At 45.0% G+C, this 22468-nt stretch overlaps 1 protein-coding gene across 1 annotated transcript; it reads left to right on the forward strand.

The window, feature by feature from the left end:
* The first annotated feature begins 352 nt into the window (after window positions 1-352).
* Window positions 353-20432, forward strand: CREG2 (cellular repressor of E1A stimulated genes 2). The gene is made up of 4 exons (XM_054188589.1): window positions 353-766; window positions 3186-3355; window positions 15111-15224; window positions 16828-20432. Exons 1-4 carry the CDS (start codon window positions 353-355, stop codon window positions 16973-16975), a joined length of 846 nt encoding a protein of 281 aa, XP_054044564.1. The 3' UTR covers window positions 16976-20432.
* Window positions 20433-22468: the final 2036 nt, after the last annotated feature.

Here is a 22468-nt window from a genome sequence, read left to right on the forward strand (position 1 = left end):
AAACCCAGGGCAAACCCGCAGCCAGCCCCTCAGCCCCGCGTAGCCGGCGAGCCGAGGGAGGCCGCCATCCCCCCCGAGATGCGCCCACGCCGCGGGCGGCTGCCCCACGGGTGTCACCGGCGGGCGCGGGCAGACCCAACACCGTGTTGCCCGAGCCGCACCGGGGGGGTGGTGGTGGTGGTGTCGCCACATGAACGCGTGACGCCCGGCCCAAGGCGGAGGGGGGCTGCTGCAAATATTTGGGACAACCGGCGGAGGGGTGTTGGGGGGGGGGGGGGGGACGGGACGGGGCGTTGCGGGGCGGGCGGCGGCCGCAGGAGGGTGCTGCGGGCGCGGTGCGGTGCCGCAGAAGATGTCGGCGGGGCGGCGGCTGGCGGGGCGGCGGTGGCTGCCGGCCTGGTGGTGGTGTCTGCTGTGGGGCGGCGCGGGGGGGTACGTGGTGGTCAGCTCGGTGTCCTGGCCGCTGCCCGAGGCGGGGGCGGCGGCGGACGAACTGCACAGCTCCTCCACCGAGGACACCCTCCCCTCCTTGCTGGAGGAGGCGGGCGGCCTCTGGAAGCAGAGCTACCCGGCCTCGGCTTACCGGGAAGATGCGGCCCTGGGCTCCGGGCCGGCGGGGAGGCGGCCGGGGCAGGGGGCCGCCCCCTCCAGGATGTTCTCCTACCGACGGGAGGGCGGCGGGGCGGTGGGACGCGCCGGCACCGCCCGCTTCCTCGCCCGCTACAACACCTGGGGCTTCGTGGCTACGCGGGCCGCGCAAGGAAAGGTACGGTGTGCCCCCCCCCCCCCGCCCCCGACCCCCCTCCTCGGTGCCCACGGGCCTGCCGCGGTCACGCGTGAGGCGCTAACGAGCACCGAACCCCCTTCCCCCCGCCCCGCGCTGTCGCCGGGAGCGGCGTCGTGGTCCGTCCCGCCGGTGTCAGCGGGCACCAAATGCGCGGGGAAACGAGTAAAAAACTCTTTCCTGGGGAGAGGAATCCTGTTCGGAGTACTGCAAGGGAGCCACGCTAAAAAAAAAAAAAAAAAAACAAAACCAAACAAAACCAAACCAAACAAAACACAAACCCACAAACACACCGGAGAGGCACAGAAAAAGCAAAATCTTTAAGGCAGAAGCAGAGCGACAGCGTTGGGTTTTTTTTTTTTTTGGAGACAGGCTTTTCCACCCCTCGCAGCATCGCCGAGCCCGCTCCCGGCCACTGTCCCTGTCCCTGCCCCGGGGGTTGAGCGGGGTGCGAGCCCCCCCCGACTTCCCCGGGCTCTGGCTGTCACCGGCCGGCGGGGGAGAGGCGGGAGGAGGAGGAGGGTGAAGAGGAGAGTCAGCTGGGCCACCACGAGATCTGTCCCTCCCGCAGCGGTCCAGTTACACCGGCTTAAAGGACGATTTCACCGTCAGAAGCATTAAGCAAAAATAGCTGGGCTGCGCTGGATAATCGGGGTCATTAATTTTCCCGGCTTTAACATTTTTCCCTTTTTAAAATGAAAGGTTGGAATTAGACACAGCATCCGATACCACCCAGACAAAAGAAGAAAAAGAAAAGAAAACAAAACCAAACAAACAAACAAACAAAAACAAGAGAAAAAAGATAGTTTTAACCTTCTCTTGAAAGTATTCACAGATTAATTAACTTGCATTTTAAAAAATAGACGGAAGCACGTTAATCTTCATAAAGCTTAGCTGAGTTAGTGGCAGTTTATGTTATTGTGAAAAACAAAGTAACAGCTTAAAAAAAGATACCATTAAATAAATATCTGTGTGCACACACGAGGCCCGTAATTCTACATCAGATTGTCGGAAATCCTATTAAATCATATGATCTTAACTCTTCTGGTTTATGCTCTCACCAGAAACCCTTGGTGGAATTATGGCTGTAATATAGCTTGCAGTTAGCTGTCTCTAGTTACAACACAGAGGTAATACAGAAAAATTGGATTTGTAATAAAATTTGGAATTGATGAGGGGGGTGTTGCTGCTCTGAATGCTGAGTTGCGCTGCCTGTGATCGCAATTCTTTTTGAGAATCCACTGTAACATTAACCAGGCATGACAGACTGAACATTTTAGGCAATGGAAACGCGGCCTGCAATATTAATAACAGCTCCTATTTTTCTTTCATTGTAACTCTTAATAATAAACAAGTATTTTTAGTTTCTAAGTTACGTAGCTTCATTAAAGCATTCCTTCTAAGGAATGCTAACAAGGACCGTTTATAAGCATTAACATTTTAAAGGCATATAAACATTAAGAATCAGCATGCAATCCAGATAATAACATCATCCAGACTTTTCTTATTAACTATTCATATTTAATTTGATTTTGCTGTAAAGGATTTACCAGTTGCATTGAATTAATATATTGACTGATGATTTTACTATTTAACATCTAATTGACCACAAGGAAGGAAATATCTGAAGACCTGAAAAAAACAGTAATTCATTAAGTATCTGTCATTGCGATTTATAAGGGGATGAAAAGCATGGTAGGAGTATAAATCATTATGGAGAACATTAAAGTGTGTCACTGCAGGGCAAGGACATTTTTGTATGCGTTATATCCACCGTGTGTACGCCGGTCAGTGTATGGGAGAAAACTTGGCTCCCTGGTGCTCCTCCTCTGGCATGGGAGGAAGGTTTGCTCCGGCTGGCTTGGTGGCTGAGTCCCACCTGTCCCATAGCTGAGGTTCCTGCCCAGGCAGCTGAGCTGACATCCAGCTTGACTTTAAACACAACTCTGGCTCAAACGCCTTCTCCTCTCTCTTGGCAAACCAATGCCATCACATTGCAAATCAAGGACAAAAGGGGAGGCAAAATTAGTGTAAAAAGCAGGCTGAATCAAGGCTAAATTAGGCTCTGTATCCTTTTGGGTTTGAGAAAAGTTTATCAGCGCTATTGTGGAGTCAACATTGCTTGACACTGATGGCACTGATTTTAATGCACTTAAACGTTTTTAATTTGGTGGAAGAGAAATCATGGGCAGGACGGGAAAGAAGAAATGGAGGAGACATCTGTTTTCATAGAAGCATGATAGATCTAATGTAGAAGAAAGTCTGTCTCGTGACAACAGAAAGTGGTAGACTGAGCAGCAGGGGCTTGCTGTCCTCTCTGCAAGAGCCCTTGAGGGAATTTCAAACATTGTAAACCGTCTATGTGCAAAGATATAACCAGTTGCTTATTTGGATTTTGCAGATCCAAGGTATGCCCTATGGGAACTGTTTACTTCTTAGCGACGGTCCTGTCAATAACAGCACTGGAATCCCTTTCTTTTACGTGACACCAAAGGATAACACTGTGGCAGATCTCCTGAAGAATCCTGTGGCTTCTCTGACCCTGCCAGAGGCAGACGGAAATTTCTGCAGGTAACAGAGTTTTATCTGTCTTCTACCACCTTCAGTGAGAACAGAGTCCTCAGAACAAAATTCTGGGTCCCACCTTCAATGTCCTCCATTTATTTTTGTCTCTCACCATCAGCTACAAGATCCTCCTTAGCTTTGTTTTGCAGTAAGTTGCCCCAGTAAAGAATGGTAAAGAGAAGCAGAAGTGTCATTGATGTATATTGTAGCATCAACAGCTGCAGTGGCTTTCAGCTTGCACATTAATGTACCTAAATTTTAATGTCCTCTTGGAGGTGCCAGATAAAATCTTAGGTGTTCAAGATCCCATTTTAGGCCATGAAGATCTAGTCAATACAGTCTATATTGTTTCAAGGGCTACCCAGGTCATGATAAAGTAGACACCCTTGCTCTGCTGGCCAGCTCTGGAGGCCCTGCTGATTGCTTTGACAGGGCTGTAGTTCTCCAGGGTCTGTAAGAGCATCTCAGGCTCTCAGTTCACAAGTTATATCCTCAGGACCGTGCCACCCAGCCTAATTTCCACCTCTTCAGAGGGTACGATTGAATATGATATCGTCACAAACTTTTGTCACCTTGTATACCATAAACAGTCGGTAAACGATCCCCCACATAAAGGAAGCCGGCTCTGAGATTTTCTGATCTACAGCCAGCCCTAGGTTTGTCTCTCTAGAGATAGCAGGGATTTGACTTCTTTCTTCCTAATCTTATGTACAATGAATAACCCCAGATCGCTGAAGCCCTACGTGTGTAAAATGTATGTATGGAAATTCAAAGATGATTCAGTTTCCCCCTCCATGCTTGTCTCCTTGAAAAAGACATTATCTCTGCCATATGTTTGTTTACAGTCAAACATGTGGCAAACTTGGCTGGGTCACCCTTGTGTGAAGTGTTATTTCCAAAGGCCTCTTTACGTGACGAGGTACACGACACCGAAATTGTGTCAGACAGGACTCTCTTACCAAAGCAGATCTTAGCTGATATTCCAAGGAGAGAGAGAGAAGAACTGGTAATTGCAGGCTGCTTCAGAAAGAAACAGGACTGGAAGTTTGTACCCCACCTTAAGGTCCTTTTTGAGGGAGGAGAGGTTTATTGTAAGAACTGGATCCCAGATTTCCACAGCTGGGGATTGCTTTGGGCATCATCCCTCCTCTCAAGCCCACTAGCTGAGAACAGCACGGGAAAAAGCAGCAAAATGGCAAATATGAAGCACGTTACTGTTGCACTTGTCTGTATTCGCCTCCGGAGCCTACTGTCTGTTTTCTTAAGAGTTCTACGGTGTCAAAATGAAATGTTTCTTAGGCCTAAGCAGTACAAGTGATTTCAGGCTGGCATCCTGTTCCCAAGGAATGGAAATCACAGCTTCCTCTTGCAATGTCAAACACCTGATAGGAACCTTCTATCGCAACATTTGTTAAGGTAATTCAGCTTTGAAGGCTTGAGAAGGTCAACAGAGCGGTGAAGTTAAGACCAGAATGGTTCTGCTTGTTTCTTAAAATTATTTCATTAAATATTTTGAATTAATAATTTCAAATTTAAGTAAGTGTATCTGTTATTTCTTCATGGGCTAATGGAACTTATTGCTGCTTTCTAAGCATTTTCACGCAATCAAATAGTGAGCTGAATATCTAGACCAAGTGCTTAAAAATGTGTGTTAAGCCCAATGTCCCCGAACCTACCCAATGCCCTATTTTCAGAGGCTCAAGACTCAGAGCAGCTTCCATTGATGAGAACTTCTGGTGTTGAGCACTTCTGAAAACTACACACGTGTTTAGGCACTTAAGTGTGGCCTTTCATCCCTGGCTTTAAACATCCACTCTTGAAAGGCTTTGCCTTTTATGTTTTAGCAACGTCACCGCCTGATTTACCTGTTTGGAAAGTGCCAATTCACCAACAAAAGAGAAATGCTGCATGATTTATAGAAATATGAAATTCATATACATCACAGCCCTTCGAGAATATTTATTTGCTCTCTTTCTATTAAGTAACTATTAATTTCCAAACCAAACCACTACCCTTTTTTTTCCTGTGCCAGAATGTGCTGCTGTTTGTTTTGCAGCCAGGGCAACCTGGATTCTGCCACCCAACTCTATGGTCCCCTCCGCAGCCTGAGAGCATGCTCTCTGGTGAGAAGAGCTCTCTGGGCACCGCCAAGGAGCTAAACCTGGTTTTCCAAGACAGCTTAGGCCAAACTAATTACCAGTTGCCACATCCCTACTCTCGCTCCCCACCACCAGTTGCATGGTGTGCCATGTCCTCCCCCTCCTGCATCAGCTCTGGACTTTGCCTGACCTTGAGTTGCAACATAAATCTGAAGAAAATTATGCCAACGATGAGAATAAGGTTTTCTCCTGGTCCTTCTTCCTTTCTTCCCATGGCCGCTGCTGCTCCTGGCCATGCAATCCCACCCCCTCCCTTCAGCTGACCATATGGTGGGACTATTTTAGCTCAGTAACCCAGCAGAAACCTCTTCCCCTTTTTTTAAAATTAGATTTCTACTGGGTTAGTAACTTGAATCGTCTCCCTGAGAGCCACAGGAGTGCAAAGGAGAGGGGAAAGGAGAAGGAGGAGGAAAATAGGACATCCCCACTTTGGCATGTAACCGTACTCTAAATATTGAGCTTACTACTGAATTGAGTACACAGATTCGGAGTCTGATCAGTGCTCCTTTCATTATTTATTTTGTTCTTGCATTCAGTTTGTTTTTCATTATTTCTGGAGTTCTCATCTGGAACAGACGTTTGTTGGCATTAGTGCAAAGAACAAGCGATACGGGGAATGAGAAGCTGGGGCATTTGTTGAGCTGCAGTTTGTGTTTTTGACCGTAGTTAGGAGAACGTGAGCAAGCTTTGGGGCTGTCTCACAGCCAGGACGCGTGTGGGCACTGCGACTTTAACTTTCTTCTTTCCCTTCCCCCTGTAACCAGGGTCAGAAATGAATTTCCATTTTAAGCTGCGGGTGAAGTTCACATTTTAAACTAGCAACGTTTTAAACGGCAGCCCTGCACAGCATCCCACCGTTACCCCACAGAGAGGGAGGGCTTCTGAGGACAGGGCGACGACAAAGAAAACAACACGGGTGTCGGGGTCCCGCTGCCAGTGCGCGGGGTCGCCTGTCCCCAGCACTGCCCACAGCACTAGTCACGGCCAGCTGGCCACCTCTGCCCGCCCAAGGGTAGCCCGAGCATCCCTCCGGGGTGAGCTCTACCTGCTGAGGTAGCCAGGCTGTGCCATGCAAGCAGCGCGTAGCATCCTTCGTGCAGAGCTTTACGTGGTGGCTCAGGTTTTTGTATAGCAGGTTCCTTCCCCTTCTTTACTCACACTGTATCAGAGGCAAGACCTTTTACACTGCCGGTATTAAGACAGTTTCTGTGGGGTTTCCTTTGCAAAGTGTCGTTTATAGATGGTTTTAATACCAAAAGTTCTCTCAGCCAAGGGCATCATTGTTTTGGTTTCAAAATAATTATACAAAATAGCTAAGTGAATAATGCTCTACGTGAGAAAGTTCATGTCCTTGTACGCCAGCAATGCCTTTGTAGCTCGTTTTCATGTGGAATTTTATTAGAATTTCATTATTAACCTGCTCTGAATTGTAAGAATTAAAATAAATGTGAAAGCTGGTCGATGCTTGTAGTCAATGCTCCTGGGAGTATTTGGCACTGTCCTGAAAAATGCTTCTGACCTATTGCACGCAAAAGAAATCTCTGGCCTTTAGAAAGAAAACATAGCTGACATTTCAATAGTCTTCTTGTATCTAATGAGTATCAAGTGACTTGTGTGCATGTACATCAGTGTGATATTAAATTTATTTAGTAGCAAATTTCATTTGTTTTGTTTCAGAACAGACTCGAGTTTCAAGCCCTGACAATACATATTTTCACATCTGGGGATGTGAGGAAAACAGAGTGGCCTTTTTGGTGCTCCAGCCTTAATATTTAATCAGCTGGAGAGAAAAATTGAAAAGCCTAAACTAATAAGAGAAATAAGATTAAATAATGAAAGAAAGAGAGCTGCAAGGCATCTGAATAGGCGCTAATTGCAAGACATTATAGTGTTGCAGCTACAGTCTGGATTCCTCATCTCTGACCTAGAGACTGCCATTTCCCAGAGGGAGACGGGCAGCACTTCTCTGAGGAGGCTCTCTGATGGCCAGGCTGCAGAAAGCATTCGTTAGTAACTACACTGCGTCCTGTCTGAAGGCTGATAAATGGATAATAGAAGCAAGAAAAATTAAATGGTTCAGGGCTATAAATAGACGAAGGGGGCACATCTATGCCACAGACAGGCTGAAAAGATTGAGTCCCATTCTTATAGCTTTCAGAGGGAGCAAGACGGAGCCCGACATTAAAGAATAGAGCAGCTATTGTTCTAAACGCATTGCCCAACACACAGGCTGCTCAGAGGATCTGCCTTTCCAAGCAAGCTCCTGGGCCTGCCTCATTACAGCTGCAGTCTGGAAAACAGGCAATTAATTTTAAATGTGTGTCGCCTCCTTGACATCAGGTTCAGCACATTCGTAGGGACCAACTGCAGCTTTCTTGGAGAAGGAGCAGTTACTTGGCTGCCGACAGCTGCTTTTCACACAAGGGAAAAGGAAAGAAAAGCAGCGGTGGGGTCAGTCCATGTGTTTGTTTTCCTGTGCTATTAGTTTGGAGGATGGTGTTTCAAATCCATGCTGCAGACAGTGAATGATTTTTGAGGGACCCAGGTTCCTCTCCTGGTTTATGACCTGCATCAGGGGTGGCTCCATCAGAGCCATTTTACCCACCATGCTCATCTGTGGTTTGAGGTAGCAGATCGGCACAAGATGGCAGACATCTTCAGTGGAGATAAGCTGACTCCATAGGTTTCCTAAACTCTTAATTGAAAAGGCTGATGGGAAGGACTGAGCATCTCCTCTCCAGCAGTCCTGAATACCAGCAGGCCATAGGAATAGGAGAGTAATTTGGTGGGCTAGGGTCCCTGCTGCGTGGGTGATTGGCAGCATGCATAAACTGCTGACTTCATCCATTCCCAGTCAATCCTGAGAGACGATAAGCTTGCCATGGGTGGCAGGCACAACCTTTGAGATGTCAGTTGGCCATCCAATATATAGAATCACAGAATGGTAGAGTTGTCTAGGTTGGAAGGGACCTTTAAGATCATTGAGTCCAGCCATCAACCTAACACTGCCAAACCCACCACTAAACCATGACCCTAAGCACCACATCTACACATCTTTTAAATACCTCCAGGGATGATGATTCCACCACTTCCCTGGGCAGCCCGTTCCAATGTTTGATAACCCTTTCAGTGAAGAAATTTTTCCTAATATCTAATCTAAACCTCCCCTGGCCCAACTTGAGGCCATAGCTACCCCTGGGTTTGTATAGAGTCACTGTGTGTTAATATGAGGATGAATAGAACAAAGAAATTCGGCACTGCATCTTCACACACAGAGAAATGACGCACACAGAAGACAAAGGCTCAATCCAGACATCCCTCAATTTCTGAGATCCACCTCCTGGTTCTGTGGCACAGACACATTTCTAGTTCTGGTATTTATATGGCCCTTTTTAGTCATATGCAAATAATTATGTCAGTTGCTGTTCCTGAAAAATCTGTATTTAAAAAATCAGGATGATACCAAATTAGAAAGTCAAATATGAAACCTACTATCATCATGACCCAATGCACACAATATAGCTCTAAATTACTATTTTTTTTCCTGTATTCTTAAATAACTAACTTCCCAAAATCCCTTTCTAGTGAAGTAGTATATATTTCTCTGACTCTGTTTACAGAAATAGTTGATGCTGTGATTCTTTTTTTTCCCCTTTGAATTGTCTATGGTTAAACTATATAAAAGTTTCCTGTCTGAATCATAGAATTCAGCTAAAGAAGTGAGTTGTTATTGTCAATGAAAACAGACAAACAGACTGACTTCCCTTAACAAATTCTAATTAAAACATTTTAGGAAGGATTATCTTCTAGGAAGAGTGAAATTATTTGAGACATGAAAACAGGTATACTATGAATACAGGCTCACTTGGATGCCGAAGCGCCATTGTACCAATACTCCTCAGCTCTCAAGCCTGACTTCAGATTCAGAACAGAAGACTGCTCTTCCAAAAGCAAAAGCAAAGGTGTCTTTTAGCGATCTTTGCTGCCTCTCAGACACGGCTGATAAAGAAATTCTTGTCAAAATCAGAGCAGGGTAGGGCAAAACTGCCCAGCCGTATCCAGCTGAAGGCCAGCAACAGCTTTTCAGATTATGAAATTGCTTTCAGCAGAGATTTTGTTTGACGTTTATGCCATGCAGATCAGCAGCAGCGATACATTCTTTCTGCTTCAGAGGCTCCGGTAGTTAGTGGCAAGCAAATGAAATGTACGAGGAGGATAACTTGCTTTTCAAAATTAATCACATTTATGAATCAAAATTGCAAGCACTTTACAATAATTCTCCGAGGACACAGCATTTCCTCTCTTCCTTTCTGTGGATTTTAGGGGACAAAAAGTTCTATGATGTATTATCTATACTAGAGAATAACTCTTGAGTCTTCACCTCATGCCCAATTTGGGGCTAGGCGAAGAGGAGCCCTGCACAGGGTGACAGGGTGCCTACCTCGCATCGTCCGTGGGAGGTAGCAGGGATGAGCTGTTCCGGCAGCCAGACACCACCTCCTAATTGTATGGCTTTGCACGGCTGCTGCTGCCACCACAGGAAGGTGAGGATGTGTAGAGACAGTCATTATTGCCCTTACGCCACACACGAGCTGCATACTCTAGAGCAGACAGAAATGTAGGAAAACTGTTCTCTGGGTCTTTCTTCTCAGCTCTCTGGCTCTCCTTTTCTGCAACAGGAGAAAGCTCTTTCCCAACTTCTTTTCTCTTTCATTCTGCTCAAGAATTAGGTCTGCTCTAGGTGACCCTGCTCTGGCAGGGGGTTGGACTAGATGATCTCCAGAGCTCCCTTCCAACCCCTGCCATGCTGTGATTCTGTGTGTAAAAGCAGTGCTTTCTATCAGGGCAGGGAAAACTGCGTTCAGGGGACATGGGGAGGATTTATGGATCCTGACAAGGAGGATGGAAGGTCCTCTCACCTCAGGGGAGTGGAGGAGAAGGACGGCAGCTTCTCTGTGGGAAAAGGAGGCTGGGGAAGAAGAAAGAAGAGAAATTCCCCTCCACAGATGCCTGCTTCCTTCCCTAGTCCCTGGAGCATTACTGGAACCCTCCCACCTTCCTCCTACCGATTCCTTTGCGGGGACACCTGGCTCTCCTTCCCAAGTGCCTCCCAAACTCTGATTTTGCCTTTACTGCTGATCTGTGCCAAATCTGTTTCACCTCACTAATGGGTTGCTGAGGCTGAGAATTAAGATGATACGCCAGGGATAGTTTTGGAACCCAGGAACCAGGAGACAGAGCATCGTCACTCAAAGCAGAGATCTCAACTGCAAAAGGGAATCCTACCAAAGTCCCAACATCATCACCTCGTGTGCCAGTATAACTGCGTTAGCCTCAACTATGGGTTCATCAGATCTGGACTTGGCTAGTTGTTGTATAGGAACCTTCTAATTAAAATCCAAGAGATGGCTAGTGTAGTAAACAATTTAATGAGTAGGTGGCACTCTTAACTCTGAACCGCTCTTGAACCGTGACCCAGAAAGTGCGGAAGTGGTACGCAGTAAAAGAAGTGGGACGTGTTCATCAGCGGTGAGCTTCGTGGCATTGCATCGTTGTTGGGAAACGTGCTTCACGTGGACACAGACTTCTCCTTAAGCTCAGTAAAGCTGGCACCTCTGCAAGTGAACATGGCTCATGCGCTCAGCTCCCACGCTTGGAAGTGCCAACTGCCTGGACAAACTCTGCATACCTGGTTTGCTCACCGTAAGCAGAGGAACAGAGATAATCAATTCTTCCCTCTTCACAAATCAGATGAATAATTAAGATAACCTCTCTTGATGCACTGTGTTCTTATAAAATGCATAAACTGAATCTACTTCCATTTTAATCTGGCATCCCTCAATTTCTGCAACAAGGTGTATGTATTCTACATAAGATAAAAAAATAAATGTGTTTGCTATTGCTTGGTCTCCTTCCACAGTTCCCTGCTTTCCCATCCCCTCAGTTCGTCTTTTGTCATAGCCTTCAGGAAACCCTCTCCAGGGAGACAGAGGACCTGATTCTGGTGAAGACAGGGTTTGAGAAGCCACCTCGGGTTTCCTGGACAGTGTGTCACTGTCTCTCCCCCTGGCTCTGCCTCCCCCTAGCCCCCAGTCAGCAGCGCACAAATATTATATAAAGCCACTCCTCCGCACCTACTTGTTCTTGTGCCAACGAAGATAAAAGGAACCCAAGGACTGAGAGCTGAGTATGCGTTTATTTATACAAAAGGCAAGAAATGACTAGTGAAGGCATGATTAGACCTCTACAGATGTGAGGGAGGAGGTATATAGTAAATATACCTATTTATCCCTAGTATCCCTTTATTATCTTTAGTAAAAATATGAGATATATCCCTGGCTATATCCCTTTACTCCTAGGAAGCAAAGCCTGCATTTACATTAGTTGCACTGGTAACACCACTGAAAATCAAGACCTGTTCACAATGGAGTTAGAAGTCGTAGCTGTAAGTTTAGTGATTTTTGATGGTTTAAAAAGTGTAAAAGTAATCATACGTCATCAGGGAAATACTATGCCAAAAATGATGCAGAAACAGATTTACTTCACATTATGAAGGGCTCCTTTGATAAAGAAAATACTATTGCTCATGTAAGATTAGAGTACAAAGCTTCTATTCTGAAATAGAAAACCTATGGCAAGAGGCAGCGCTAAAAGCAAAGCCAACAAAGTAATAACACAGCGTACTGAACTCAAATGTATCCTTGTCCTGTTCAGCTCTTCCAAAACTTCATCTAACATAATCTCAACAAATAATTTGTTCGCCTCATTACCCAGAAAAACAAACTGGCCCTCCAGAACATTATTCCAATATGCAAAATTCAGATTGAATAACTTTTACTGGGAAGCTAGTATTATGTGTGACAATCAGTCTAACACCCTGACTCACACGTACGTAAAGAAAAATGCAAACAGAAGAAGGAGCCAGGGGAAAAAACAGAAATAAAACCATTCCAGATATGGATGTACAGTGTGTGGGTTTTGTTGTCAGCCAAATATGTGGAGAGCAGTTTTTCCTGTAAATCGGGGAAGAGTCACATCCGACACTAGTCCTGTCAGGCAAAAATGTCTCAGCAAAGGCAAGCAGAATTCATTGCTTAACTACAGGAACGTCAGGTCTCTTGCCTACTCCAAATCAATGAGCACGCTTTTAGAATAAATACGTACTTGCACAAAAAGATCAAATAATTGTAATTTGAGAAGGTGTCAGACCAAAATCTCCCACTGCTCCTGATCACGCCCAAATCTATCACTTTGATCCGCTTTGTGAGATGCAGACATCCTTTAATAACAATCCCTTTCTAATTCCCCTCTGAAAGTAATTAACAGCATCTTACCAAGGAGCTGTGCCCGAGAAAGGCACTTGCAAATACTCCTGCTTTTCCCGGCTCTTCGGTTGTTTTACGGTACTGTTAGGCTGCGGAGGAAATGGTTTCATACACACAGTTACTAGTTTAAAGCCATCTTCTGAACCAAAATTTTGCTACTGAGAAGTCCCTTCCCTTTTGTATTTTTAAGAATTGTCAAGTTAAATATATAAACATATGTAGAGGGTGTTGATTCAGTATTAAGATTGAGCACAAAAGGTAGCAATAGATGAGGAGATCACTTCAAATGGACTTTGGGACTCGGCTGTCCAGGGCCAACAGCTGCAAGAGTGTGAATCTGCACAGCCCTGGCTGCTGGACATGAAGATCCTCGGCTGACACCCTTTGTCAGTGGGATCCAGCTCCTCTCTCTACAGCTGCATACGCTCTATTCGCCTATATTTATTCATGTTTTGGTGGGTGAGCCTCTTGCTGGACCACAGACGCTGAATGGCCACGCAACACCCAAAGCCTATGTGAAAGAAATGCCAGGAGCTATGGGTGTCTCCCAGGACATGAAGCCGTTTAGGGACAGGATGCTCTCAGGCCACTATAAGCCAGCTGGGAAAGTCCAGCATGCCGTAGGAGGTAGCATTGAGGATCTACAGCGTGCCAAGGTGACCGTGTAGACAAGTTTGTACTCTGAATACACACCGATAGAAATAAACCCAGTGCCAGGGTAGGGAATGCGGATTTTCAGTTACTCAGAACACCATTCATTTATTACTTCATAATAAAAAATAAAACGTACTAGAGAAAATCAGAGCATTATTTATTGATGTGAACAGAAAGTCTGAGCTTGATCCTTGGCAGCTGCCATTCCTCCCATGCAGAAGGCGCATTAGAAGAAAAAGAGGACGAGTGGAGTTTGTCCAGATTAAGGTTAAACTGAACACCCCCTTCGGACAACTGCAGCGCCAGACTGAACAGGATGCTGAAAAAAACATCCCAGAGATGATGTGACTGCAAATGGCTCTTTGGAGCTCAGGCTACAGACGGTGCCAAGTGCTTACCGGGCAGAGCTGCGTATCAATCAGCCCCCCGTCCTTCCTCGCCTATCTCTGTTCCCGGCCCTATCTATAAAAGCAGATACTTCACCCAGTGAGCTACACAGTCTTTCATAACCATCTGCGGGGAATCTGCAGGTGTTAAATTAGCTGCAGGAGGATGCCCATATGTTTCCTGCATGCAACAGACACATATTGAGAATTATTACCAAAGAAAAAAAAAAAAGCCACTGCAGATTGCATGCAGTTAAGGCTAAAGGGCTCAAGCCAAGTTCTTTAAGTAAAATCGCACACAGATGAGATGTCATTTGCTGTGATTTGCTGCTTCAGATTAAAACACAGAGAAGAGGAAATGCGGTCCTCATTTCCTAATGTAGTTTTTTGAGCTTATGTTCTTATGTAGGGAGACAGTCCTGTGAGATGCTGAGCAGTTTCAAGCTGCTGGCAATGGGACTTGGGGCTGCTCAGCGCTTGCCAGGATCAGGCCTTTGCAATCATTTCATACAACTTTTTTTGCGACTGGTCAATTTACTTATGATTTATATCCTTGTATTGTATATGTCAGAGTCGGCAATTGCCCCGCAGCTACTAATGGGAGTTATTTATTATTACCGTATAGAAAGAGCCAAAACGCAACAAGTACTTTCCCTGTCTGGGTCTGAAGGATGAAGGCAGTGGGAGAATACTTTTTAATAGACCTTACTTGAGTCTTTGGTGTAAAGCAGTTGAAAAATGGGTAAAAATGAACAAGGATTGAGTTTCTAGGATAGGCACAAGGTAAAGACCTTACGTTTTACACACAAATACACGTACGCGTACTTATTTTGTAGGTATAGGCACAGACTAACCATCTCACTATTTCTCTTCAAAATCCTGAATTAAGGTCTGTATATATGTTTGGGAAAACTGCCATTTTCACATTTTTTACAGTCTAAAATATATCTATATATTTTATATATATTATATATTTTTATATATATAATATTTATATATATTATATAAAAACATAATTTAAGAGCATAAATTAAGATTAGGCAAATCTCTACAGCAGAGATCCGTTTCAGGTGAGTATTCCTTCAAGAGCCCAAATGTTATTGCTGGGTGTAGAAAAGACCTGCAAGCCTTGACAAAACATTCCAACTTTTTATATGCAAGCAGGAATTCATATTTCTCCAAAGCTCTTAACAAAGAAAGCAAGCTATTACACATGAGCATTTTTCTCTGTGCACAGAAAAAATGTAATTGATCCGGAGGATCTGAGGTGCGCCAGGCTGACTCTCACGGGACAGATGGTCACGGTGCCTCCGGAGGAAGTGGAATTTGCCAAGCAAGCAATGTTTTCCAGGTCCGTATGTAACAGGCACGTCGTAGGGTGCAACCCCGCAGGTTTGAGACAAATATGTGGCCGTTTGGTATGGAAAATCTGAGAAGTAACAAGCCTGATCTTTACTTTGGAGCCACGGAGCTCCTGTGTGGTGCGGAACAACAGGCAGAGCGGTGCGACCTCCTTTTTAACTCTTGAGGTAATGAAATAATGGAAGTGCAATTAGTCAGTGTTGGACTCTGGTAAGGCACGTGGCTTATAATGTGAGGGTTATGAAAATATTTCACCTGGCTCCGAGGAGAGAGTCCATAAATCCAGGGTGTATTTGTTACCTTTAATGATTCTTCCCCCCACCCCCCTTAGGACAGGTAGTGCTCCTCAGCCACAGCCCCCCACTCAGAGCAGAGCTCTGCTGCCTTTGGGTTTACACCTGTCTGCAGGGTGGAGCTTACGGGTTTTATTACCTCTCCTGACGTTACCAGGACAACTGTTTCCAACGCCGTAATCCTTACAGGACAGTCTCCTTTGAACATAGGTGAGCACAACCCTGACACACACACACCCGCATACACCCAGGGTGTGCCCCCATGCCCTCCAGTGGGTCTTCAGAATCACAGGCGTGAAAAGCCCAAACATCACTTAGCTGGGTCAGGCACCTCCCACGCAGGCTGCCAGGGACGGTCCTCCAGGCGCACCCTGCCTGGTAAATCAAATACTACTGGGAAACTGGGATGAACTGGGATCCAGACCAGCCTGGAGGCAGTATTCTCTCTGGCCTGCTGGAAGGGGTTAGGGTGGGACTCTGTCAGCGGGTGTCCCATCAGTAGCAAAAATGAGACCAGGGATAGACGGGGGCACACAAGCCTTTTTTACAGACTTTGCAGAAATCAGACTCCTACACGAGCCAGAGTCTACCAGCGCCTCGGCAGCGGATGCTCCACTGTCAGGGAGCAAAAGCCAGATTTTTTTGTGAGGACACAGTGAGGGCTGCCGGGGCTCAACCCATCCAACGCCGGCAGCAGCTGGAGCCACTTCCCAATGCCACAGTCGTGGGTGCTCAAAGGGACAACTCAGAAAACGATGGGAAACTCCAGCTCAACCTAGAGGTTGCCAAACCCACCACCTCTTCTGCAGGGTCTGCCCCGACTTGCTCCGCTTCCCCCCGCGCTCCCGTGAAGTCTGCAGCTCGAGCTGCTGTGTCCCTGCGCTCCCTGCACCGCTGCCGAGCATCCCATGGCATCCTCTGCAGATGCGCTCGCTGGGGCTTGGGGACCAGAGGTCTGCACCCGGTATTGCTGGCTGCTCCCTGACACCCGTCCAGAGAATCTCCTCTGGATTTTTTTCACTTGGAGACCAAACAACGTCTGCCTGTAGAGATGGGGTTCTGCAACGGGGGAAGGCGGTGTTCGCTGGCTGCCTTCATTGGAGCTCTCACCAGACTGGGGCATGGAAGATCACAAAACTTACTGCAAGGGAGGGCAAAAAAGATGAATGGTGGTGTTTCTTAGATCTCAGGTTTTCACCCTGGCTGAGCACGCTTGGCTGAGGAAAAAAAAAGCAGACTACGCATATGCTTTGGCACATCTGTTAAATTTATTTTTTTTTCTTTTCTTTGTCCTTCCAGGCACCCGGTGGTAAGAAAGTGGCCTCGCAGCTATGAGTGGTTCTTCATGAAAATGAACATTGAGCACATCTGGCTTCAAAGCTGGTACGGAGAAGTTTCTGCCATTGCAGTAGAAGAGTATTTAAAAGCAGTTCCAAGCAAAGGATGATTGAATGGGCTTTGAGATAGAGATTTTCTGAGTTTCCTTTCCAAACGCTTTTAAAATTTCATGCTGGATGGTTACTTTACAGTGGGTTGGGTTTTTTCCCCCAAAAGGCTTCAAAATAGCCCTGTCTTACAGGGAGCGGAGTGAAAATAAACCAACGCAGACTTTCAAATTATAAAGGAGAGGTGGATACGAGCCCTACCCTGCAATGTACAAACGTGTCATTTCAAACAAGCAATGCATCATTTTGAACGCTGCTTAAAAATGCTTTGTATCTGTTTGTTTTGACTTTTATTGCTGTGCACCCACAGGGAAACTACAGTATGTGCTAAACATAATGTTCTGATTTACAGAAAAAGCAAATTGCCTATTCAGAACCCTGTATGTATTGTGGAGATACTACTGCTGCTTAGTCTCTCTTGGTTTGTAAGTACTCTAAGATAAACTTAATAGCTGCAACTTTAGATATTTAAGTTTTAAAAAAAATATTTTGCTAAAGCTGTCCTCATTTGCTAAATTATATTTTCTATGTGTGTTTTTCCCTAATTATCTAATTTGATATTTCACTTGGGAATTGAGCAGAAATTATCCCTTTTAGTAGAAAAAAATGCAAGCAGCTCAAACAACACGCCTCCAGAACAACTTGTCTCTTACTAACACAAAGCTGGTTAAACGCGTTAAGGGCCCAAACCAAATCAGCCCCACAAGGATTATCCCAATGCAAGTATAAACATTCTCATAAGAAGAATTTGAGTAAATGTTCTTGGCTAGCTTATTCTTGTTATGGGACAGGAAAAGTATTTTTAATAGCCTGTAGTCCCTATTTTTTTGCGTCCTTTCTCCAGCCACTGCTTTATTTTTAACTCGTTTGTGCAACTGATTTTTGTAAACCGCCACTAACTCATCTGGGGTGGAGCCAGTCCCTTAACTCTGTTTCCTCATCAAGTTTTAAAGGGCCTGTTCATGCATTTATTTTTTAAAGAAGCCTAAAGATAGGTAGATATTTCAGGCCGTGAAAAACTCCTTTTCCTAGCGTGGAAAGTGCAAACTTTGTTGCAGACAGATTATGGCATCTCATGTGATAATACCGAAAGAGTTCAAAGGTATTTTATTCCCCTTCAGCCCTTTCTCTAGGTGTACTGCTAAAGTTATTTTGCAGTTCCTAGGGGTATCGGAGTAAGACAGGTCCCATGGCTAACCTGCCAAGTCAGTACACAGTTTTCAAATTATACAGCTGTTCTCCCTGTTGCACTAAGAAAGAGACAGGTTGAGATGGGGTTTCTGTGCCTGTGGGGCACAGGTGCCTCCAGCATCCCTGGGAGAGCACCCGAGCTCTGGAAACCGGCCCGAGCCTGGGTCCCGGGCGAGCGACCTGAGCTTATACAGGTTAATCCCCGGGCAGAGCTCAAAGGCAGCTGCCTCAGCTCTGACAGCTGGAAGCCAATTAAGTGCAGCCGAGCTTATTTTGGTTCAGGCATGGAGAGAGGGAGTCATTCCTGCAGCGGAGCTGGGCACCATGCTGGTTTAACTACCAGGGGCCGCTTAGCCCTTCAAGTCTCCGGGCATCACTACCATTCCTGATATTCCGTAAGAAACGATAATAAACGCGGGGGAAAAACTTAGTTTAGACACTTACAAGTATTTTTTTTTTCTTGTCTCATTGACAGAGACTCTGTTAGCAGTGCAGATCTTTTGCAGAGGTAATTACGCAAAAGGAGGGAGCGTCCTGCCTGAATCCATTTCCTTTTCTTTTTCCCCTTGGCAAATGAGCAGCATTTTCCCATTTGAGTTTGCACCCAAATCTCGCCCTGTGTAGTACTGAAGCAAAACGGCCCATCCTGTACAGATTTGTAGAATACCATTAAGTGAAATCCTCCTCGATTCATATAATTTTGCCGTGGAGATCTTTGTCCGCTATGGATTTGATAGTTTGCCCATTAGGATTAATGGGACTTTTAAAACTGAGTTCAACAGGCAGAGCACTAGACCCTGTAAGGGAATCTCCACAGGTCTAACGTTTCTCTGCAAGTTTAATTACATGCTCCATTATCCCAGTTCACTACTATTCCCGGAGAAACCTGAACTGCCTATTCTCTCCCCCACCCCACAACACACACACACACAGATTAAGCAAATCCAGCGTACAAGCTTAATGTTTAAACAAGCTGAGGAAGAGAAGAAGAAATTTAGAAACGCTGCTGTTACTATGGTCTCAATTTCACTCACATCCTCAGACAGCCTGGTAACAGTGACATGGTCCTATGTCCTAGCGCTTAAGTTATGAACACCCTTGCCTTAAAGCAGTAAGGGATTGTATCAACAACGCTCAGTAGAGCTTGAACTCTTTAAGAAGTTAGTGTGCACTAAGAAAGGTTTGGAATTTACAATACCCTGCTTGCTACCGGCTGTCTCCCTGCGCACCTAGATTAATTGGAGTAGCTTCTGTATTGTAAATTGACACATTCATCAAGAAGCTTTTCTATAGGGACCTGCCGGGAGGCTCTTGACAGAACCTCAAAACATGAAATGGCGAGGGCACGTAAAGTGACAAAAGGGGCTTCATGAAGAAACGCGGTCTTAAATCACCTGTTCTTATTTCATGCTTCCTTCTCCCAAGGAATAGCTACAATAAATGTCCATGAAAGTCTGTAGAAATTCATCAAAAATATGACCCGCGGGTTTTGAATGGAATTTTCTGGAGAAAAAAAAGGGGAGGAGGTGGTAGTTTGCTTAATTGGGCTTTACACTATTAATTATGTACTACTTCTGATTTTTCTTGAAACTGACAAATGGCTCAAGTGATATTGTTCATCATGTGGTAAGTGATGTTTGTTAAAGCTTTTTACCCAAAGAGTGTTATTGAGATATAATAAAATCATAGTTCCTTGAGACTGTAAAGGGTCCGATCTTGCTTCAGTTCAAGTCAATAGCAAAAATCCTATTTATTTGTTGTGCTTGAATTATTAAAACAAATAAGTGTTTTTGTAAAAGGACTTAATAAGCCCTTATGAATTTATTAAGCATTTCCACTAGCTGAGGTGCAATTTATTTCCATGTGTTCTGCATTTTAGTTATTTCTGCAGCTTCCCCGAAAAAGCTTGTTGTGCAACGTGTATCATTTAAAACTTTTAACTGTGGTTTTGCAATATTTAAGAGACACATTTAGTCAAGTCTGTATACTTGCTGAAAAAAAGGAAGACAAAGTTCTAAACTTGGGTTTTCTGATTTGTGCAAGAGTAATGCATGTACAGGATTTAAGCACAGCTAGTTTGAACTGCTGTTATTTAACCAAAGAATGCTCCGTTTCTGATGAAATTTTCATCACTTTGGTGGATGAAATGCAACCTGTCTTGTTTCTGGATGTGTATTGCAAATTGCAATGTATTTTGATTTCTAAAGATACTGAATATTGTTAACAAAATGCCTATCGAGAAGAAATGCAAATAAAACAAATTTCAAAGTGGAAACTGCAGTTAGAATATTCTTGAGTGTGCGGTACAGCATTAGCCAAAGTGAGTGACCTTTTCCTGACAGCCATTAGAATTTCTGTCTGATCTGAATATCTGCTTTTTGCTTTTTTTTTCCCCCCACTTGCCTGAACCACGCTAATTTGTCTCAAAATCCTCCTGGGAATTGAGACTCAGATCTGCCGTGGTACAGCCTGGCTTTTCTCTGGGGAGAAAAGTCTAGCCAAGCACCTTTTTATCTTTCCTTCGTCTTCTCATTACTGTCAGATTTTCTTTCACCGTGGTGGTGAAATGTCACTCTTAACAACGTTTGCTCTTCTTTTCTGCACATGGGGACTGAGCACTCACCTCTCCGGTGTGCGTTAATGGTGTTTCGGAAGTTTCCTCAGTGTTATTTCTTCCCTTGCTAGCCTTGCTCTTACAAGTTCTTGTTACAGCTTGTTGGCCGCTGTCTGCTTTCCTCTGGCACGTTTTCTTAAGCCAAGGCTGACAATTTACCTTCTCATCTTGCTTTCCCGCACAGTCTCCTTTCAACAAAATTCAAGTTCTCCCACTAAAATTCCCGCTCCATATCCGATAAAGGTTATAGGAAACAGCTTGCGTTTCCTATTTACGCCTTACGGTCTTTGTCTTGCCACTGGTTGGACTGCATTGGCTGTGAGGACCGTGACAACAGTTTCCTAACCTGTACAAATCACAGTCAGCATTGGTTTCCTATTTCCAGTGACTCCATATTCTTTAAAGAACATTTCCTGCAGCTGTTCTTTTCCTTTGTACTGACTCTTTTTACTTTTATACTGTTTCCGGAGTGATGTCTGTTCTGATTACACTAAGTGTCTTTCACTTTTTTTTACCAAAAAAATTCTCATTTGAACAGCAGTTTTGGACTCACTAAAGTACTGTCACTTTTCTTGATCTGCTTTTTGCCAAACACTGTATCCGTGCTCCTTCCGAATTGCCTGTCACTTGCCATCCTTCAACACGGCTCACCCTTTACCTGCCTCCACTCGGCCCACACTTCCATGTGCTGTCTCCCATCCAACATTCTCCTGCTCCTCTGTTGCTTTATCCTCTTTTTCCTATTTTTTTTTTCTTCATTAACTCTAGTTTTTCTGTGTTCTTCCCTCAGCTTCCCGTTCCTTCTCCACAGCCCCTTCCACATTACTTTGTCTGCACAGTCTTGGCTGTCTCCTTGATTTTGCTGCTTTAATCTTGTTCTCACAATGCTCGGTGCCTTTGGAGAGAGTCCTAACACTGCTGGGTGCTTTGGGAGAATGCTAAAGAGTTACTTTAAAGAATACTTTGGATTTGAAATGTATTTATTTATTTATTTAACTATTTTTCTATTTATCTATTTGAACAGAAATGGGAACGTGTTTGCCTTGGTGCCAGCACAGGGTAGGGCAGTTCTCCGAGCTCGTGACTTTTGTCTGATGCCACCTTGTGATGCACAAACCATTCCAGGCTCTACTAGAGCCCGTTTGTGTCAGCAGCTGCAACACATAATCATGATTAGGAAGGAAAGGCCATTACCCAAGTTTGATGAGGTTGTTTGACGGCATAGGTTAATGAGGTGTGATCACACGACTCTTTACGACTTCTGAAGGGAAAACGGGTGTTGAGACCATTCCAAAAAGGCTGGCAGCCAGGGAAAACCAGCGATCCATTCCAGAAGCTGGAAGAAGGTACAGAAGTCTTGTATGAAAAAACAGGTAAGGTTTTAAACAGGTTGCCCAGGGAAGCTGTGGCTGCCCCATGCCTGGAAGTGTTCGAGGCCAGGCTGGATGGGGCTTTGAGCAGCCTGGTCTAGTGGGAGGTGTCCCTGCCCAGGGCAGGGGGGTTGGAACTGGATGATCTTTAATGTCCCTTCCAACCCAAACCATTCTGTGATTCTATGATTTAAGAAGAGGTATGTAAAAAAAATTCTAATTAACGGAAAACAAATCCATAAAATTATCGTGTTTATTCAGTACCTTTACCAATCGCATCAACACATTTCTCTCCATATTTTTTTTTTGTTTGTTTTCGG

The sequence above is a fragment of the Rissa tridactyla genome, chromosome 1, assembly GCF_028500815.1.
Source record: "Rissa tridactyla isolate bRisTri1 chromosome 1, bRisTri1.patW.cur.20221130, whole genome shotgun sequence".
NCBI lineage: Eukaryota > Metazoa > Chordata > Aves > Charadriiformes > Laridae > Rissa > Rissa tridactyla.